This window comes from Anopheles moucheti, chromosome 2 (assembly GCF_943734755.1).
Source record: "Anopheles moucheti chromosome 2, idAnoMoucSN_F20_07, whole genome shotgun sequence".
NCBI classification, from domain to species: Eukaryota; Metazoa; Arthropoda; class Insecta; order Diptera; family Culicidae; genus Anopheles; species Anopheles moucheti.
This window is the reverse complement of record NC_069140.1, coordinates 24,314,377-24,329,691: the sequence shown is the minus strand read 5'-3', so window position 1 is coordinate 24,329,691 and position 15,315 is coordinate 24,314,377. Positions and strand designations below refer to the sequence as shown.

Genomic DNA, 15,315 nt, shown 5'->3' with positions numbered 1-15,315 from the left:
CATCAACATCGCCGTCATCGTCAACGGTACACACTGTAGTATGGTGCGCGAGTTCCCGCTTCAAGCGGATAGGTCAGCTGCGATACGCCGCCACAGGGAATAAGACACAACTGCGCCTTGTCGCGGTATGTTCCAGCCGGCGGTATCATCATTTGCTGGCGAACCTTAGCCATCGACGGATCGCTTTAGCCTGCAGTGTTGCAGGGTGTTTCGCCGGACCTACCCGTGCGTTGTCGGAAGCAGACGTGCAGAACCTTTTGGCGGTAAACCAGTTAACTAGGGCAGCAAGTTCGGTCGGTAAAATAGGGGATTCGAATTTAGTCGTGTGCGTGCAGAATTGGTGATGTGATTTTGTGTGTTTGCGATTTAGTTACAATTTAGAAGCGACTTTCTATACCGGAAATCGATAGTGCAAATAAGGCAAAGAAACGTGACAGTTCAACATGACTGATAAAACCGAATCCAATCCCGGGATAGAGCTGCAAAATCAAAGCGAGCGTGAAGCACAGCCAAACACAGGTAAGGTAACACTAGTCAACCCTAGCATGTACTGTGGCGATTTCTATTGAAGCGTGTCTGTTTTTACGTGTGTAAATATAAGTGACACTTCATCTAGCAGTAGTATATTCAGCTGTCGCACTGCTGGCCCAAAACAAGTTCTGGTTTTCTGGTGGTTTGTCAAATCTACCCACCCGTAGTAACATCCTATCGCACCGTAAACGAACGAAGCTAACCTTCAATATCAACAAACAAACAAACTGTCGTGTTGCATCGATGCTAGTCGTAGTTGGCACAGACTACGGACAGCTGCTACCATGGCAATGAGGATGCGCAATTCGCGTTTTCTGGTTACGTTATGGAAGCATTAAATCACCGGAGATGTTTGTACAATGTTTTTTTTACGCCTTCTTTACACAGTTGTGGCGGTTATTTCTTATCAGCAGGATGCATTCTTTTCGGAGGCAAACGATGTTGGGCATAAGAAAGGTTATCAAGAGCATAGATTTCGTGTTGGGTACGGACAGTGTGAGGAAACTACTTGTCACGCACGTCTATGGTACGCTTATCTACAAGCGAAAGGTCCAATTAGTTATTTTCCGGTTGCCCGTATTTATTTTCTTCCTATCAGTTCTATCCTTTGGTAACACTATCAGTGCTTGAAGGCTGCCGTGAAGGTAATACTGCTGCCAGGAGAAAGCGGTTAAAAGTTGGGAGGTTGGGAACCAGAATCAAGTTGACCCTTCATATTGATTATCACTTCAACGTAATTCCTTCCATGGAGTGCTTTCCTCGATTGACGTTAAAACAATAGCTCTTCAGAAAAGCCCACTTACTGTTGGGAGTAACCAGCTTGTTCATTCATGTGTGATTTCTGGGAGTATTGCCCTTCTTCAACTGAATAATACTTACTTATCAGACCCTTCGCGATCTTGGAGTTCCTCCTGCCGTAGGAGTCCTCTGAATCGTTCACGGTCTCGATCCTTTATCTTCACCTACATTTGTCACAAATCCTCTTCTGTCTATGTGGACGATCTAAGGAGAGTTTCTCTCGGTTGTCCGGTGTCATTTTAAAGCCATGACTAGGGCACTGGGGCCTTATGAATCGTTATACAATATTGCGCTCATCGTACAATTTCTTGAGCTTGTTATTATTCTGGTTTCCACATATGCGGCCAGAAATTCGTCTGAACATATCTCCTTCTACAACGCGACTAAGCGTCGGTATTTTGCTGATGATTCTTGTCTTTGAGGCGTGTGTTAGTAATGCTACTATATTACTGTAAACTGTAGAAGGTATCCTAACAAGTTTCTCAACATCAATGCTGATTCTGGTGTTGATCTTTCACCTAAGGTAGGTGAAGAATTTGCGATCACCTTTCTTGCACGTCACTCCTGTACAGATGTGGAATAATCCCCAAAATATCCGCAACTAAGTCTGCCTGAGTTTACCACTAAGAATGTCCCACTCTTTCGCTGGATTAAGCGGTAAATAAGCTAGCCTTAGGGTATGCTTTCGGAAACGACCTCGAAATTAACTTCGACGTGATCAAACGAGTGAAGCTGCGCTGCTCTGCCATCTTCTGCAAGATCAACCGCATAGTGATCAGTCTGTTCAATTGATCAGTCTGATCGGTTTTTCGTTTCGGAATCTGTTTCATAATATTGAAGTGATAATCAATCCTTAAAAGCTCACGACATCTTGTGGATTAACATTTCATACTTGTACCTGAACAGTGAAGTCCTTCGACTTAACGATCTTCTTGATGAAGTTCCCTCCGAAATAGCTTGCTAAACTTCCGATATCAGTTTAACTTAATCAGTCGCAGAATTGCAACTTTCCATACATTTCAAAATAGTCATAAGTACCTTTAGAAACTGCCAATATTTAGAAACAAAAGACGATCGTTTCTGCAAAGAATTTCTGGGGAATGTTTGCATTGCATTCTTCAGAACTTTCATGTAAAACCCACAACGCAAGACGATCACGAGTATTTGCGCACATTAGGTATGTTTGCCAAAACAAAACCTGATCATTTCAAGGTTGCACGGATGGTATCGGGAAGATTTACTACACACTGGATTTTCTAAAACTCCCAACACCTTGCTGACGTCATTCGTCATAAGGTGGCAGTATGTCGGTTTGATGCTTGCTGTTGCTAGCTTGAATTAACCCACACTAAACCATTCGATCGTGTACTGATCGTAACCTATCCATCCCATCCTTGGTCAACAGTTGAGCCGCTGTTTTGGTGATAAATTTTTAATGGCTTAGTTTTGTTCATTAAAAGCCGCAAATTCCAAGTGCAATTATTTTCCTTCATTACCAATAGCAATATTGAAATAAATCACAATGGAAGGAGAAACGTCAACCCGCACAACAACCACCCATGTTAATTGCCGCTCGGAACGGTTGGCCAAGATTTCTGCCTCATGTTAATGCATTTGTTTTGCGCAGCGAAAACAACTAGCGAAGCTGCAAAGCAATAGTCCTGTATCAAATGGGGTTTGCTTTTATTGGGCAAACCGTAAAATTTTAAGAATGCTAATTTTATTGGTAAATGAACGAAGTACACAGACGAGTGTCAACCGCAGAAGGTGTGAATCGTGTGAGAAGCATTTGGGCAGTGAATCATTCCGGCTTCGAGTAAGGTATCCCAGCTTCCCCAACCAGGAACTGAAAGTGGAACTCAAGTTATTATTTGATTCAGCGATTTATTGATGGTTCCAATTTTTGAAGCATAGGTGCAAATCGACCATTGGCTCCGAAACGCGCCACGGTTATGCTTCGATGCGCTTGGGCACAGTGACTCAGACCGCTCGTGCCCACCGGCATAATCGTCCGCGACCTTGAATCGCTGGAAGTGGTAGACGGTTCCTAGCGTTACGCCGAATGTCTGCACCTACTTACGTGCGTTCAGCCTTTCACCCGAGAACTGGCTTTTGCGTTCTACAAATACTTTTTTTTCTACAACACAAAAAATTAGCACAAATGGGCTGAAGTTCCATGGTATTGGACATTAAATTATGGTCCGTACGCGGTGCCACGGATCTGGGATGTTTCGAAACCGGCTGAAACTGGTTAGTGCCGCGATGGTAGTAGCACACATAGTGTGCAAGGGTAGGACGATGATGATGGACCTGACGATCAAGTTTATTGCTTTGGGGGGAAAATTTACGTAGCCCAGTAAGGTGGATTTTGTGACCGTACGAGGACCGTTTAGCAAATGGGTGGTGCATATGAACCATCCATTAATTATTTATTTATATCCGACAGCAATAATTGCGTGTGAAGTACAGTGGGGAATTTGCTTTTCTACTCAATGGATGCAATTATATTTTACATTTAAATGTTTGTTTGATATGTTTTGTTTTATGCACTTTGTTGTATCGCGTGCATTGCAGGGTCAAATGTGTGCCCAGCATTACGACCATTTTCCACCAGTTCGTACAATGTGCGTTGTGCAGTTCCACGCCCCGCGTATGGATCATAAATGAGTGCAAATTTTGCAGCTCATCCTCATTCGACCACTGCCGGCCCACTAATGCAGGGGTTGGCACACCTTTCACGAATAGGGCCAGATAGCAGTAACTATTTTGAAGCTGTGGGTCAGACATTTTAAACTCGTTTTTTGGCCATATGAAGTAGGTGATACCATTGAAAAAAACTTACTACAATTTTTTCAAGCTCTATCGGTTGTGGTAGACACGATCGACTTTTCAAAATTATCATTACAAATTGTTCGAAGTGCATTTCCTAATGTTTCATACTTTTGAGTAATACTTTTTTGGTTTTCTTTCCAATCTTACTTGCCTCAAAATACTTAGCATATCTGTGGAACGGGGAAAAACGTTGCTTTTCAGTCGGCTTCATTCGAAAATCTTGGACAACACTTTGCCAACCACGAGCCCTGTCACATGCTATCGATAATCGTTATATTATGAACATCAGGTTTTGATTTGCGACAACTCCGTTCATAACATGCGCGTTCTGGATTACACAGTAGATGTCATTGATCAATCACATATATACATTATTCGTATCGTGGTGTAGAGATCTTGTGTTGATTGTAAGGTTTGTAAGAACATTTTCTATCGGGCCGGATAAAATCTTTTGCCAGGCCGCACTTTGCCGACCCCTGCACTAATGGATCTTCGTGCATAATGCACAAGTAAGTAGCAGCCAGGCAGGCAATTGCTGTTAGTGATGATATTGGATTACGCTCGCTAAATTGATGCATTCCGACAAATTACTGCCAGAACTGTTCCCAGACGGATACATGTTTGTGAAGCACTTACACAAACGTTATTGGTGCTCCATTCATGCATATATGAGTGGCTACACTACTTTACAATAATTAAACTACTTTCAAAATGCCCTCTTTGGTAGCTGCTAAATGACTTCTTGGTAGCATCAAACACTTTGCCGTATGTGTGTGAGAGATAAAGCCATGGTGCAGAGATAATGGACGATGGGTTATAAACGTATAAAACTGGGAGCTACTTCTGTGTGCCTTTATATTGCCTTATCATTCTGCTGTGGGGTAGTGGAATGTTGATGCATTCCATTGATGGCACGTGGGAGCTACAGTGGCCTGTCAAACCAAGTACGCATCCCTCGCTTGGCGGGTAATTTTCAATAATGTCCCTCTAATTGCATAACCAGCTCCCTGAGCGTGCGCGCTCTAATGTTTGGTAAATCAAACTTCCCAAACACGTGCCCCATGTCAATCGATGCGTTGTGTGTCGTTTGACTATGGATAACCCCGATCGGATGGGGCTAGTTATGGGACTGCTTGCTACTCGACTAGTGGAAGAAGTAGTCGCCGTAATTAAATATTCATGCTCGTGCTGCGTTGGGCGCGGGAAATCCCCGGTAAAATCCGTTTCCTTTTCTGTCTCTTCGAAGGGGTGATCGTATGCTATGCTGCTCTTCGCGCACGAAGCGCGAAGTCCGACTAGTTTTATGCGCACTGCACAGCGGCACTAGTTCTTCGGTGGTTGATTGCAACGTCCAAAAGTCACCGAACTGTGCTGGTACTGGTTTATGCAGTGCACCTCACGATCTCGTCCAAACGCGCTCTCGGTGAGTGGTGAGCGTCCCATTCACTCGCGTGTGGATCGATACATTTTGTCCACTTGAACCGGAGTTCGGAGTTAAACCTTTTTCAGTACATTTGATGTAATTGTAAAAATAGTCAAAAAAGTAGCTACTAATTTAACATAATTTATTTTTAAAAAATAGAAGAACTCTTCACAGCCTTTTCCACTCTCAGGGTGACACTCTCCACGACCCGCAATCTCTCTTTGCAAACAGGTTTCACCGACTGCCCAACGAGCATACAGCACCGCTTGGGCTTTGGGTGGGAAACATAAAGCGGTGAGAAAATTTTCGCGTGGTTTTGCCTTCTCGCGGGGAAATCCAACGTGGAAGCATCCCTCCCAACCCGAAACCGATCGTATAAAACCGATCGTAAACAAACCGAACGGTGACAGTACGGCGCACGATCGCTTCGATAGCGGACGTTTTGGCCACTGGCGGTTGAGTTCGTTCGATCGGACAAGTTTCAAGTTAACGCAACGCAACAAGAAGTAATCACAGTTGTTAAGTGTGTGTAGCATACAACTTTTTTGTTGCTGTGAAAGGGAACAATTTTATACAAAACGCCAACCGTACAGTAGTTTCCCTTTGCGGTGGTTTTTGGTGCCCTTGAAGTGTTGTGAGCCCCTCGGACTGTGGCTGTGGGCGAAGTGCAGCTAAAGGAGCTACAAATTGTGATTGTGTGAAGAATCTAACTACTATTTGTGTGAAAAAGAACATTAATTTTATTTAAATTTAAACGTGTAAAGAAACAGTTTGAAGGACAGTCACCTACATAGTTTTCTTGCTTAGCATAGATAAAACGTGATAAACCATGAAAAGTAAGTGAAGTAAGCTTGTGCGTTGAAGTTAAATGGCTTTTCTTCAATTGCAATTATTAATGTAAACCTTAAGCACTCGATCGTCTTGACCTGGATAAGCGAGAGTAGGTTAATGCAAGAATGGGCATAAAATTAGATTTTTTTTTTCGGTTGGTAAAGTTGTCACGGTGTCTCGTGAGCGTTGCTTTAATGTCGATCTGTTCAATCAATATTTGAAACCGCTTGCAGTTGCCCCAGTCGGTTTGTTTGCTGAAGAGCTTAAGCGGTTTCACGTGCAGTAGCTAACCGCCGCAGCACCGCATAGCTAATCATGGAAATGAATTAACAAACGTATGTGACCGGAGAGTACATTTAAATAAGGTTGTTGAAGTAAAGTGACCGAAGGCAAAACATGCGAAATTATGTAAAAAAAAACACTAACGGATAGACAAGGCAAAGTAGTTTTATAAATACAAAACGAAACGGAAAGCATAGGACACTATTAAAACTGCTTGAAGTTTGAGAAAACACTGCGTGATTACCCTATTAACATCTCACCGATCGAGACATGGTACAATGCCAAGGACTCCTCCCCAAACAGGGGTTAAGGGTAACTTGTTTAGACGATGTGTGTTTTTGCTTGTCTTGTCTTGTCTGACGCAAAACCGGCAAGACACGATGGTCAAATTTTATTGGGTACCAGTACTTCGTTTACGTTATTCCGATATTACGTCCACGTTTGCGCGAGCGGCCAACCGATCCGGAGGCTGGTCTGTGCGCGCTGCTGGGCCAAAAATAGAGCGACAGGCCTCAAAACACACGCTACGTTTTTACGCAAAAGCACCTTGAATCACCGGGTACCATCGGTTGACCGTGAACTGATAACGGAAGAAAAACCCTCCACCACCCCCCTACGAAGATGCTATGAGAGGGTATGGGGCGAAGGGGGGGGGGAAGGAACAATGTTCGACCGGTATGTAACTCTGCGTTGATGGGATAGGGAAATAAACAAACCGATGCCGCCGCACCACCGTTTTGTGCTATTTCGAACCACACGAACTCCACGCACATGGTCATTCTTACGCACGCGAATTTTGCGCCAACGTGAGCGGTAAAACGTGGTTCTCGGTACAGGGAAAAGCGTTTTTGTACGCGGCGCAAGGTGAAAAGTGCGAAAATGTTTCTCTGACTGCTGCTGCTGCTGCTGCCGTACCGAGATCGTTCCGTTTGTTTGTTTTCATTTTGTGTATTTTTTTCCACGAGGTTAATTTTTTTTTGTTGCCTAGCAATTTCAGCCCATTAGCACGTACGTAGGGGTTCGGGCGGCCTGATGGGCGGTCGGGTTGCAAATTTACCCTCGATTGATAAACGAGGTCCGGATGGACAGCGATTTGTGTTGACCAATGGCGTTAAAGGGAGAGTTTTCCTTCCCCAGTTTTTCACGCTCAAGGGACGTTTGGGGGGTTTTGGTAGCACATCGCGTTGTAGCATTAGCGTTTCAAGGGTCGAGTGGCCTCTGTAATGGATTGTAAAATTAAAGAAAAACACTCTCACACACACACATTCACTTATGGACGTACCGGGGGACCAACATTACGCCAGTGGAGTGACACTGAAAGCTAAATCATTAACGGTTTCAAGCACGTGTCTTTGGGTTCTCATCAATCATTTGGGCCGCCATCACGCGAGCCTCACTGGTGCTGGCTAACGCTTTATCACCGAAGGCCGTTTGTCCATTTGTTGATTTTAAAGGGTTGATCAGTGCCGGTTATTAGTGACGGCATTGGATTTGCCTTTTTTACATTGTTCTGGCATTTTATTGATCTCATGTTGAAGTTCTTCGATATTGCATTTAAATATCTCTTTGTACAGGAGTTTCTAGATGCTAGAATAGAACAAGCGACCCTAAAAATAAAACCCGACAGATGACAAAAGCATCAGGTATAATACAATTGTTGCAGATGATAGCACAATTGTGGCTACGGATATTACGAATACAGTGTGACAGTTTTTATTATCATACAGTATTTTATAAAATATTTCCACATTTATCATCTGAAAGGTCGAAACGTGTCCGAGTTCTCGTCATTTCTCTGATATTGCTTTGGGGGTTTCGTACTATCATGTGCCACAATTGTGCTATCATCTGGTGTCTTTGTGTTTTGCTTTCGTACGGTCATTTATCGACCATTTAACTGTTATAAGCTGCTGCTTGCTTCATAAATATGCCAATTCCGTTTAAACTACACCTGTAAACGTTATAAAAAGATGCTCAATTAAATCTTTAAGCGATACACAGATGAAGATGCTACTGCAAAATACATTCACAGCGCACAGCAGTTGCTGTTGGAGGACAGCCACCCAGCCACCACGCTTGGAAAAGCATCACGGTCCATTTAAGACAGAGAAAACACTTTCCCATTGCTACAGATCCAGATCAGCGCGTTGAAGACAGCAAACCCGGCAGAAGCAACGGCAAGAAGAAACAAAACACTTTCTTTCATCATCGGTGTTCACCGGGACGGCGGAGAGCGGAAAACTGCCTAATCCAATATCCGTCCAATCTGCCGTTGATGATTGACGTGATCATAAGCTACTTCTTTCCCCTTCTCGTGTTCCCGCATCGTAAGATGTCGTCACGGCTCTAAGTTTCGATGTTCGGCTTGTTCGGATTTTGTTTGGCGAGCAAATGAGGAGGAACACCACCGATATGGCTGGCTACAAAATTGGCTACCGATTACCCATTCATATATTCAACCGCTTGGCTGGGGCGGCATAAAAACACGACGCACCAACAACGAAAACAGCTGTTTGGCGGAGGAAAGCATTTGCGACCGCGTGATTGCGGGCAGCGTGTTGCGAAATGCATCTCCAGCACGAGATGTGACATGTGTTCGTATTGTTGGGCCACCCAAAAATTTGAAACCGCAAAAAAAAAAACGGGTCAAGGAGTTCGATTGTTACAAGAAGAAAGGTGGTTGACAAAAAGAGGCTCGACGAAGCGAATTGACGAATCTTGCTGTGTCATGAAATTTGTCTTTTTACTGGGGAAATATAATACCCCCAAAATTAGACTGAGGAACTGAGGAGAAGTCTCTGTTGTGCATTAGAAGATATCTCCATATGGGGGAAGTTCCTCTTTGTTTTGTACAGGATGGCAGGTGATCGCTTCTGTATCACTCTGTATCGGACAGTATTAAGTACATTAAGCAGAAGTTTATAGCATATTCCTGAAGTAATATAACACAAATCAGCAGCGAGAGCTTGGAACATATGTGAATGAAATATTAGTTAATGAATTCCATTCATTGAAATGACTCTGCTGTCATCTTGGTCATCATATGTCAATCTTGGTGAAGCAACCGCCCCACCTCAACCGACCATTGCGACCCAACTTGACCTATAGCCGACATCCACGCCATTTTATTCCCTTTCAACTTGACCCCAAACGTTCGTTTTCGTACACACTTGTGAAGCAATAACGCAACGGTAACAACCGAAAATACCAGTTTATTGGACACTCGTAATAAATATGTCCTCGATCTGCACTCCATGGCGCAGCTGGTAATTGAAATGGCGAGAAGGGTAAGCAACCTGTGCACAAAATAAAAAGTAAAGCATACGCCACAAAGCATAATCCGGCAAGAAAGAAGAGCGATAAAAGAGATATGGAAAAAAGGAATGGTAAGAAACGAATCCTGCAAGTAGTAAAGTATTCGTTTTTTTTTTTTTTTGTGGAACCATGCCATCAATTTCACGTTGCGCGATCGTGGGATGTCTTTTATTATTTTTGTCAGCTTCGGTTGTGCCTTTTTAACAAAAGAAGGAGAGAAGGTAAAGGCTGGATGATGTAGTGTTTTTTTTGTGCAAAAATATCATGTTTGGCCAACTTTTCCCTGCCGGGAACTTCCTGGCGAGGGCGCAATGGCGTTACATAAAGAAGGGAAGTTATGTCAGCGGGAAGGCGAGGCCCGATTAAACATATTGGGGGCATGTTTAAATACGCAAATAATTGTTGGTGTTGCGTGTTGTACATCGTTTCCCCTTTGCACGGAATAAGAGATTTTTTGTGGAATTGGAAGGTGAATAAGTTATACACACACACAAGAGAAATAAAAACACCCCAAAGTGAAAAATACCGGATCTATGTTTGCGGATCGTTAGAGCCAGTTGGAACTGCTGGCCCCCGGGTGAAAGTATCTCCGATTTGCCACCTATTTACCGATACAATTGATGCCGGACACAAACTCACCCTTAAGTGCTTAACCACGTGCGCGATCGATTGGTGATTGATGATAGGCGACACGGACGTGGAACATTCACCGAAGTGCTTTATCCACAGCTGGGAAGGAAACTAATGAATGTATGATCAGCGCACAACGATCGCACGCTACGGTTAGTTTGTTTCGCTCGATCATGCGATAATGATGATCGCAAATATTTGCACTATCCCGTGCGCCACATTGCCTTTGCATGCATGATTTGAACATAATAAAAATTGTTTGTGTGGAGATCATTTAATAAACGATCTTCAAGGATAGTGTATCTACCGGGCACGCTATTTGCGCACGTTCTCAACAGGATCTTTCCACAATAAGCAACATAAAAATGGCTTTGTATGTGTGTCTGACTGACAACTAAGAATTGCTCAAGCTGATTCCACGACTTTTAGTCAGCATTTTCGGTGGCCCAACATGGAAGGTGCTAAAAGCACTGGCCCAAAGCTCATCGCCCAATGCAAACTTTGGCAGTGACCTTGTTTTGTGGCCAATTAACATCTTTGCGGGACTGCTTGCGTAACCGATGCATAAGACACAGCGGGAGTTTCTTTTTCCTCCACCTCTCTAGGGGATAGCGGGTGCGACCTTTAGGCTGCCAGCAAACCAGTGGCAAGAAGAAAATCAAGCCACACCATGCTCACCGGGTTTTTTTTTTTGGAAACCATCGTTCAAAGAAGAATATGAACAATCGATTGCTTCGGGGTGGTGGGGCGTTTGTTTTTTCTTTGAGACTTTTCGCGATTTGGTGATATCGCTTAATAATTCATAAATTCCTCACATGAGACGCGGACATTAACCTTAACCCCTTGTGCCTTTTTCCATTCCTGTTTCGTGGCACGAGAAAGTGACCCACGGTTCGAGGTGTCTTTTAAAGCTGGAATTGGCAGCGCTTCTTGAGGGTAGAATTGGAACTCGATGCTTGGCTAACCTGGCAAAGATGTTCAATTCAAACAGGAATGCCATTCTAGACCGGTAAATACAATAAAGCAGCGGAGTGAGCTCAGAGTGGTTATGGTGCGCTAATTTGTTATATTGTAGTGCCTCATCGTTATGCAGTTAAGCGAGAAGGAGAACAAAAAATATATAAAATCACATTGGGTGATCGTTGGTTATTCTACTAAATCAGCACGTGCACTGGTTGATATCGGAAATAGTCGGACCATTGAATGGCGCAAACGGGCCTGATCGCACTATGAGTGGTGAGTGGTGAATCGAATAATGGATTCACTACCCTCTCACCAAAAAAACAGTATTAATTTACGATTGGCAACCATTTGGAATGGTGCATTTTGATCGTAGCCATTCGTTTAAAAGTAAATTCCAGCAGAAAACAGAAATAATTAAAAAATAATTCGTGAAGGTAGATGGACTCTTAACTGGGTTTGTGACTATATCATATCGCTGCTTCATATCAGCATTCCATCCTCTAATCGAAATGTTTCGTTCTTTGCACTTACAGTAACTGCCAAAGCCGAATCGGACCGGAAATGGAACCTCGACCCGATACAGCGGGCGATGGGCCAGCTCGGTTGGTGGCACATTCTCGTGTGTGCCGTCATCTTCCCGCTAAAGTTCCCGGTGGCGTGGCATCAGATGAGCATCATCTTTCTCGGACCGTCCGTTAACTACACCTGCGATTCCGAGCCACCGCTCGACAGATGCGATGCGGCCTGTACGAGCTGGAGCTACGATAACAGCACCTTTGCCACGACCATCACGAGCGAGTGGGATCTGGTGTGTGGCAATGCGAATCTGGTCAAACTATCGCAAACCATCTTCATGTTCGGCATCCTGGTCGGTGGCGTCGTGTTTGGATCCCTTGCAGACAAGTACGTGTTGGGTTGGGGTTGGGTTCGGTTCTCTGGACGAGCGTTTTTTTTTTTTGCAACTTATGTGTGTTTATGTTTGATTACCGTTTTCCTTCAGATATGGCCGAAGACCTCCGCTAGTGATCGCGGTCATCATTCAGCTCGTGACGGGAGTTGGTGCCGCCGTCATCGGTTCGTTCTGGATATTCGTAGTGCTCCGATTCCTCACAGCTGTCGCCACTGGAGGCACTATGGTGACGAGGTTTGTATTGGAATTCTTGGGCGATTCTTGAAGATCGCCATCCCGAATATCCCTTCAATCAGTGAGATTAACCATCGTGTCCTTCTTTTCAGCTTCGTGCTTGTGATGGAGATTATTGGCCCCAAGTGGCGTGAGCTATTCTCCGTACTCTACCAGATCCCGTTCAATCTGGGCCATCTGACATTGGCCGGGTTCGCTTACTATCTGCGCGAATGGCGCCAGCTTCAGTTCGCACTATCGATCTTCTCCGTGCTGATGCTGTCCTACTACTGGTTGGTACCGGAATCACCCCGCTATCTGTTCACCTCCGGGAATGTCGACGGTGCTGTAACGGTACTGGAGCAAGCGGCCAAACGTAACAACCTGCAGACGGACACGATCCGCAACGATATCGAGCAGTACGCGAAGGAAAAGTCACGCAACGCACCCGCCAACGCGTCAAAGGGCAACGTGCTTGATCTGTTCCGTACGCCGAACATGCGCGCCAAGACGCTGTACATGTGCTTCAACTGGTTCGTCTGTGGACTGGCGTTCTTCGGGGTCGCACAGTACATCGGTCATGCGGGTGGTGATATCTACACGAACGTAGCGATCAGTGCGGCCCTCGAGCTGCCCGGTACGCTGCTCTGCATCTACATGATGAAGGCGTACGGTCGTAAGAAGACGCTCATCTTTTCCAACACCCTGACCGGTATCTCGATGCTGGCGATCGCATTTGTACCGAGCACGGCAAGCACCCTAAACGTGGGCCTGGCATCAGTTGGGCTGGTCGGCATGAGTATCAGCTTCCCCACCGTGTACCTTTATGCGGGTGAGCTTTTCCCGACCGTGGTGCGTAACGTCGGTATCGGTACGGCTTCGATGATAGCCCGGTTCGGTTCGATGATTGCCCCGTTTGTGGCGGGTATGGGCTCGATCGCCTACTGGTTGCCACCGTGCATCTTCGGCCTGGTACCGCTTGTCGGTGCGTTCTGTGTATTTTTCCTGCCCGAAACCCAAGGCCATCCACTGCCGGAGACGCTGGAGGATGGAGAAAACTTTGGCAAACGTGTGTCGGGTGCGGGTACCAACGGAACGGCGAATGTAGAAAATGGAAAGCACTAGAATATGAACGGGTGGTAAAACATACCCATGTGAGCATTTTTAAGTGTAGGGTTTTTGTTTTGTTTTGTTCCTTTCCCACTGGATATCTCTCAAGCGACACTATGTGTTCATGTTTGCCTTAGCGGAAAGGGACATTAGACGCAGAGCCTTCTGTTGGGATGCGTCGTTAATCGTTAATGTGTAGCAATTAATTTACACAAAACTGTGTGTTTTTTTACTATTAATCTGTAAGTAGTCTCTCAAACAACAACAACGAGCAGAGATCAAATGAAACCTCAAACAGGATCCTCACAATGACAATGTAGCGTTAGATATAAACTCAAATTTTCCCATCCCAAGGGGTGGCAACATGAAAAAATCCAAAACCGACTATAGAGAAGTGATAAATAAATGTAAACACAAACAGAAACGTCAATTGTGCAACATTATTCGTTTTTATCGGTTTAAAATTTAACAAACCGTATAATTGCATTTTTTTGGCAAGAAATGAGGTCTTATTGTTTTAATGTAAATTAAAGATATCATATACAAAAATGTAAGTATAAAACTCAAATGTTACTCCAAATATTGTGATAAAAACATGAATATAAAAATATTTCTTAAACCAAAATTTGAATATAAGCCACGTGCTAAGATCATCGCGCAGTATGCAAGCTAGCGTACAAATGTGTTGCAAGGGTATGCAATCCGCAATACATTCCACAGCACGGTAGGCTAAACTCATGGACATATTTGTAAGGCCTGGTTTTATTTTTATAATAAATTTCATTAGCTTGGTTGTATTTTCAAAATAGTGTATATATTTTTAGTAACAAAACCTAGCTTACTGATTTTTGACTAAATATGGTTCAAGAATACAATATTGTAAAATTACCATCGAGTACAGCATGCCCTACCATGCCCTAGGAAAATGATACAGTGCTTGCTGTAAAAAGGCTATGCCTATGAAAATCACAAAAATATTATAAGTATTCAACGATCCGATTTTCTATTGGCTACGAGCTACAAATTGTACGATAATCGAACACAGTTGCCTACATCTCGCAAGACACGAGACACGAGTGCATAAAGGTCGTGTAAAAATATACTCAAGCAAATCATTATCCTTACAAGATAATCCCTTGCTGAAGGCCAACGTTTGAACATATTTGTTGCACCCTTCGTTCCCATTTATTTCAAAACCATAACTACAAGGTATGGCAACGAAGAACGTAATTGATAAGAATCAAACGGACCATTATTATTTCCCCATTTATAGTTTTGCTCAGTTTAGCACACTTGAACGGTTTAAAACGCACTTATCAACAAACGGCCAACCACCCAAGATGTTGCTCGTTAGCATTGTCACAACACTTGAGGAGTACTTATGATTTACTCGTTCGATTTGCTACGTAATCTAAACACCCGCCTAACAAGTGTCACATTCGATTGTGGCTACCAGCAGGTGAACACGAGGAAATGG

At 44.0% G+C, this 15,315-nt stretch overlaps 1 protein-coding gene across 1 annotated transcript; it reads left to right on the top strand.

Moving 5' to 3' along the window:
• Positions 1–6,375: 6,375 nt before the first annotated feature.
• Positions 6,376–14,256, top strand: LOC128296794 (organic cation transporter protein). The gene is made up of 4 exons (XM_053032278.1): positions 6,376–6,420; positions 12,139–12,508; positions 12,606–12,749; positions 12,842–14,256. The coding sequence occupies exons 1-4, from the start codon at positions 6,414–6,416 to the stop codon at positions 13,851–13,853; spliced, it is 1,533 nt and encodes a 510-aa protein (XP_052888238.1). The 5' UTR covers positions 6,376–6,413; the 3' UTR covers positions 13,854–14,256.
• The last annotated feature ends 1,059 nt before the right edge of the window (positions 14,257–15,315 follow it).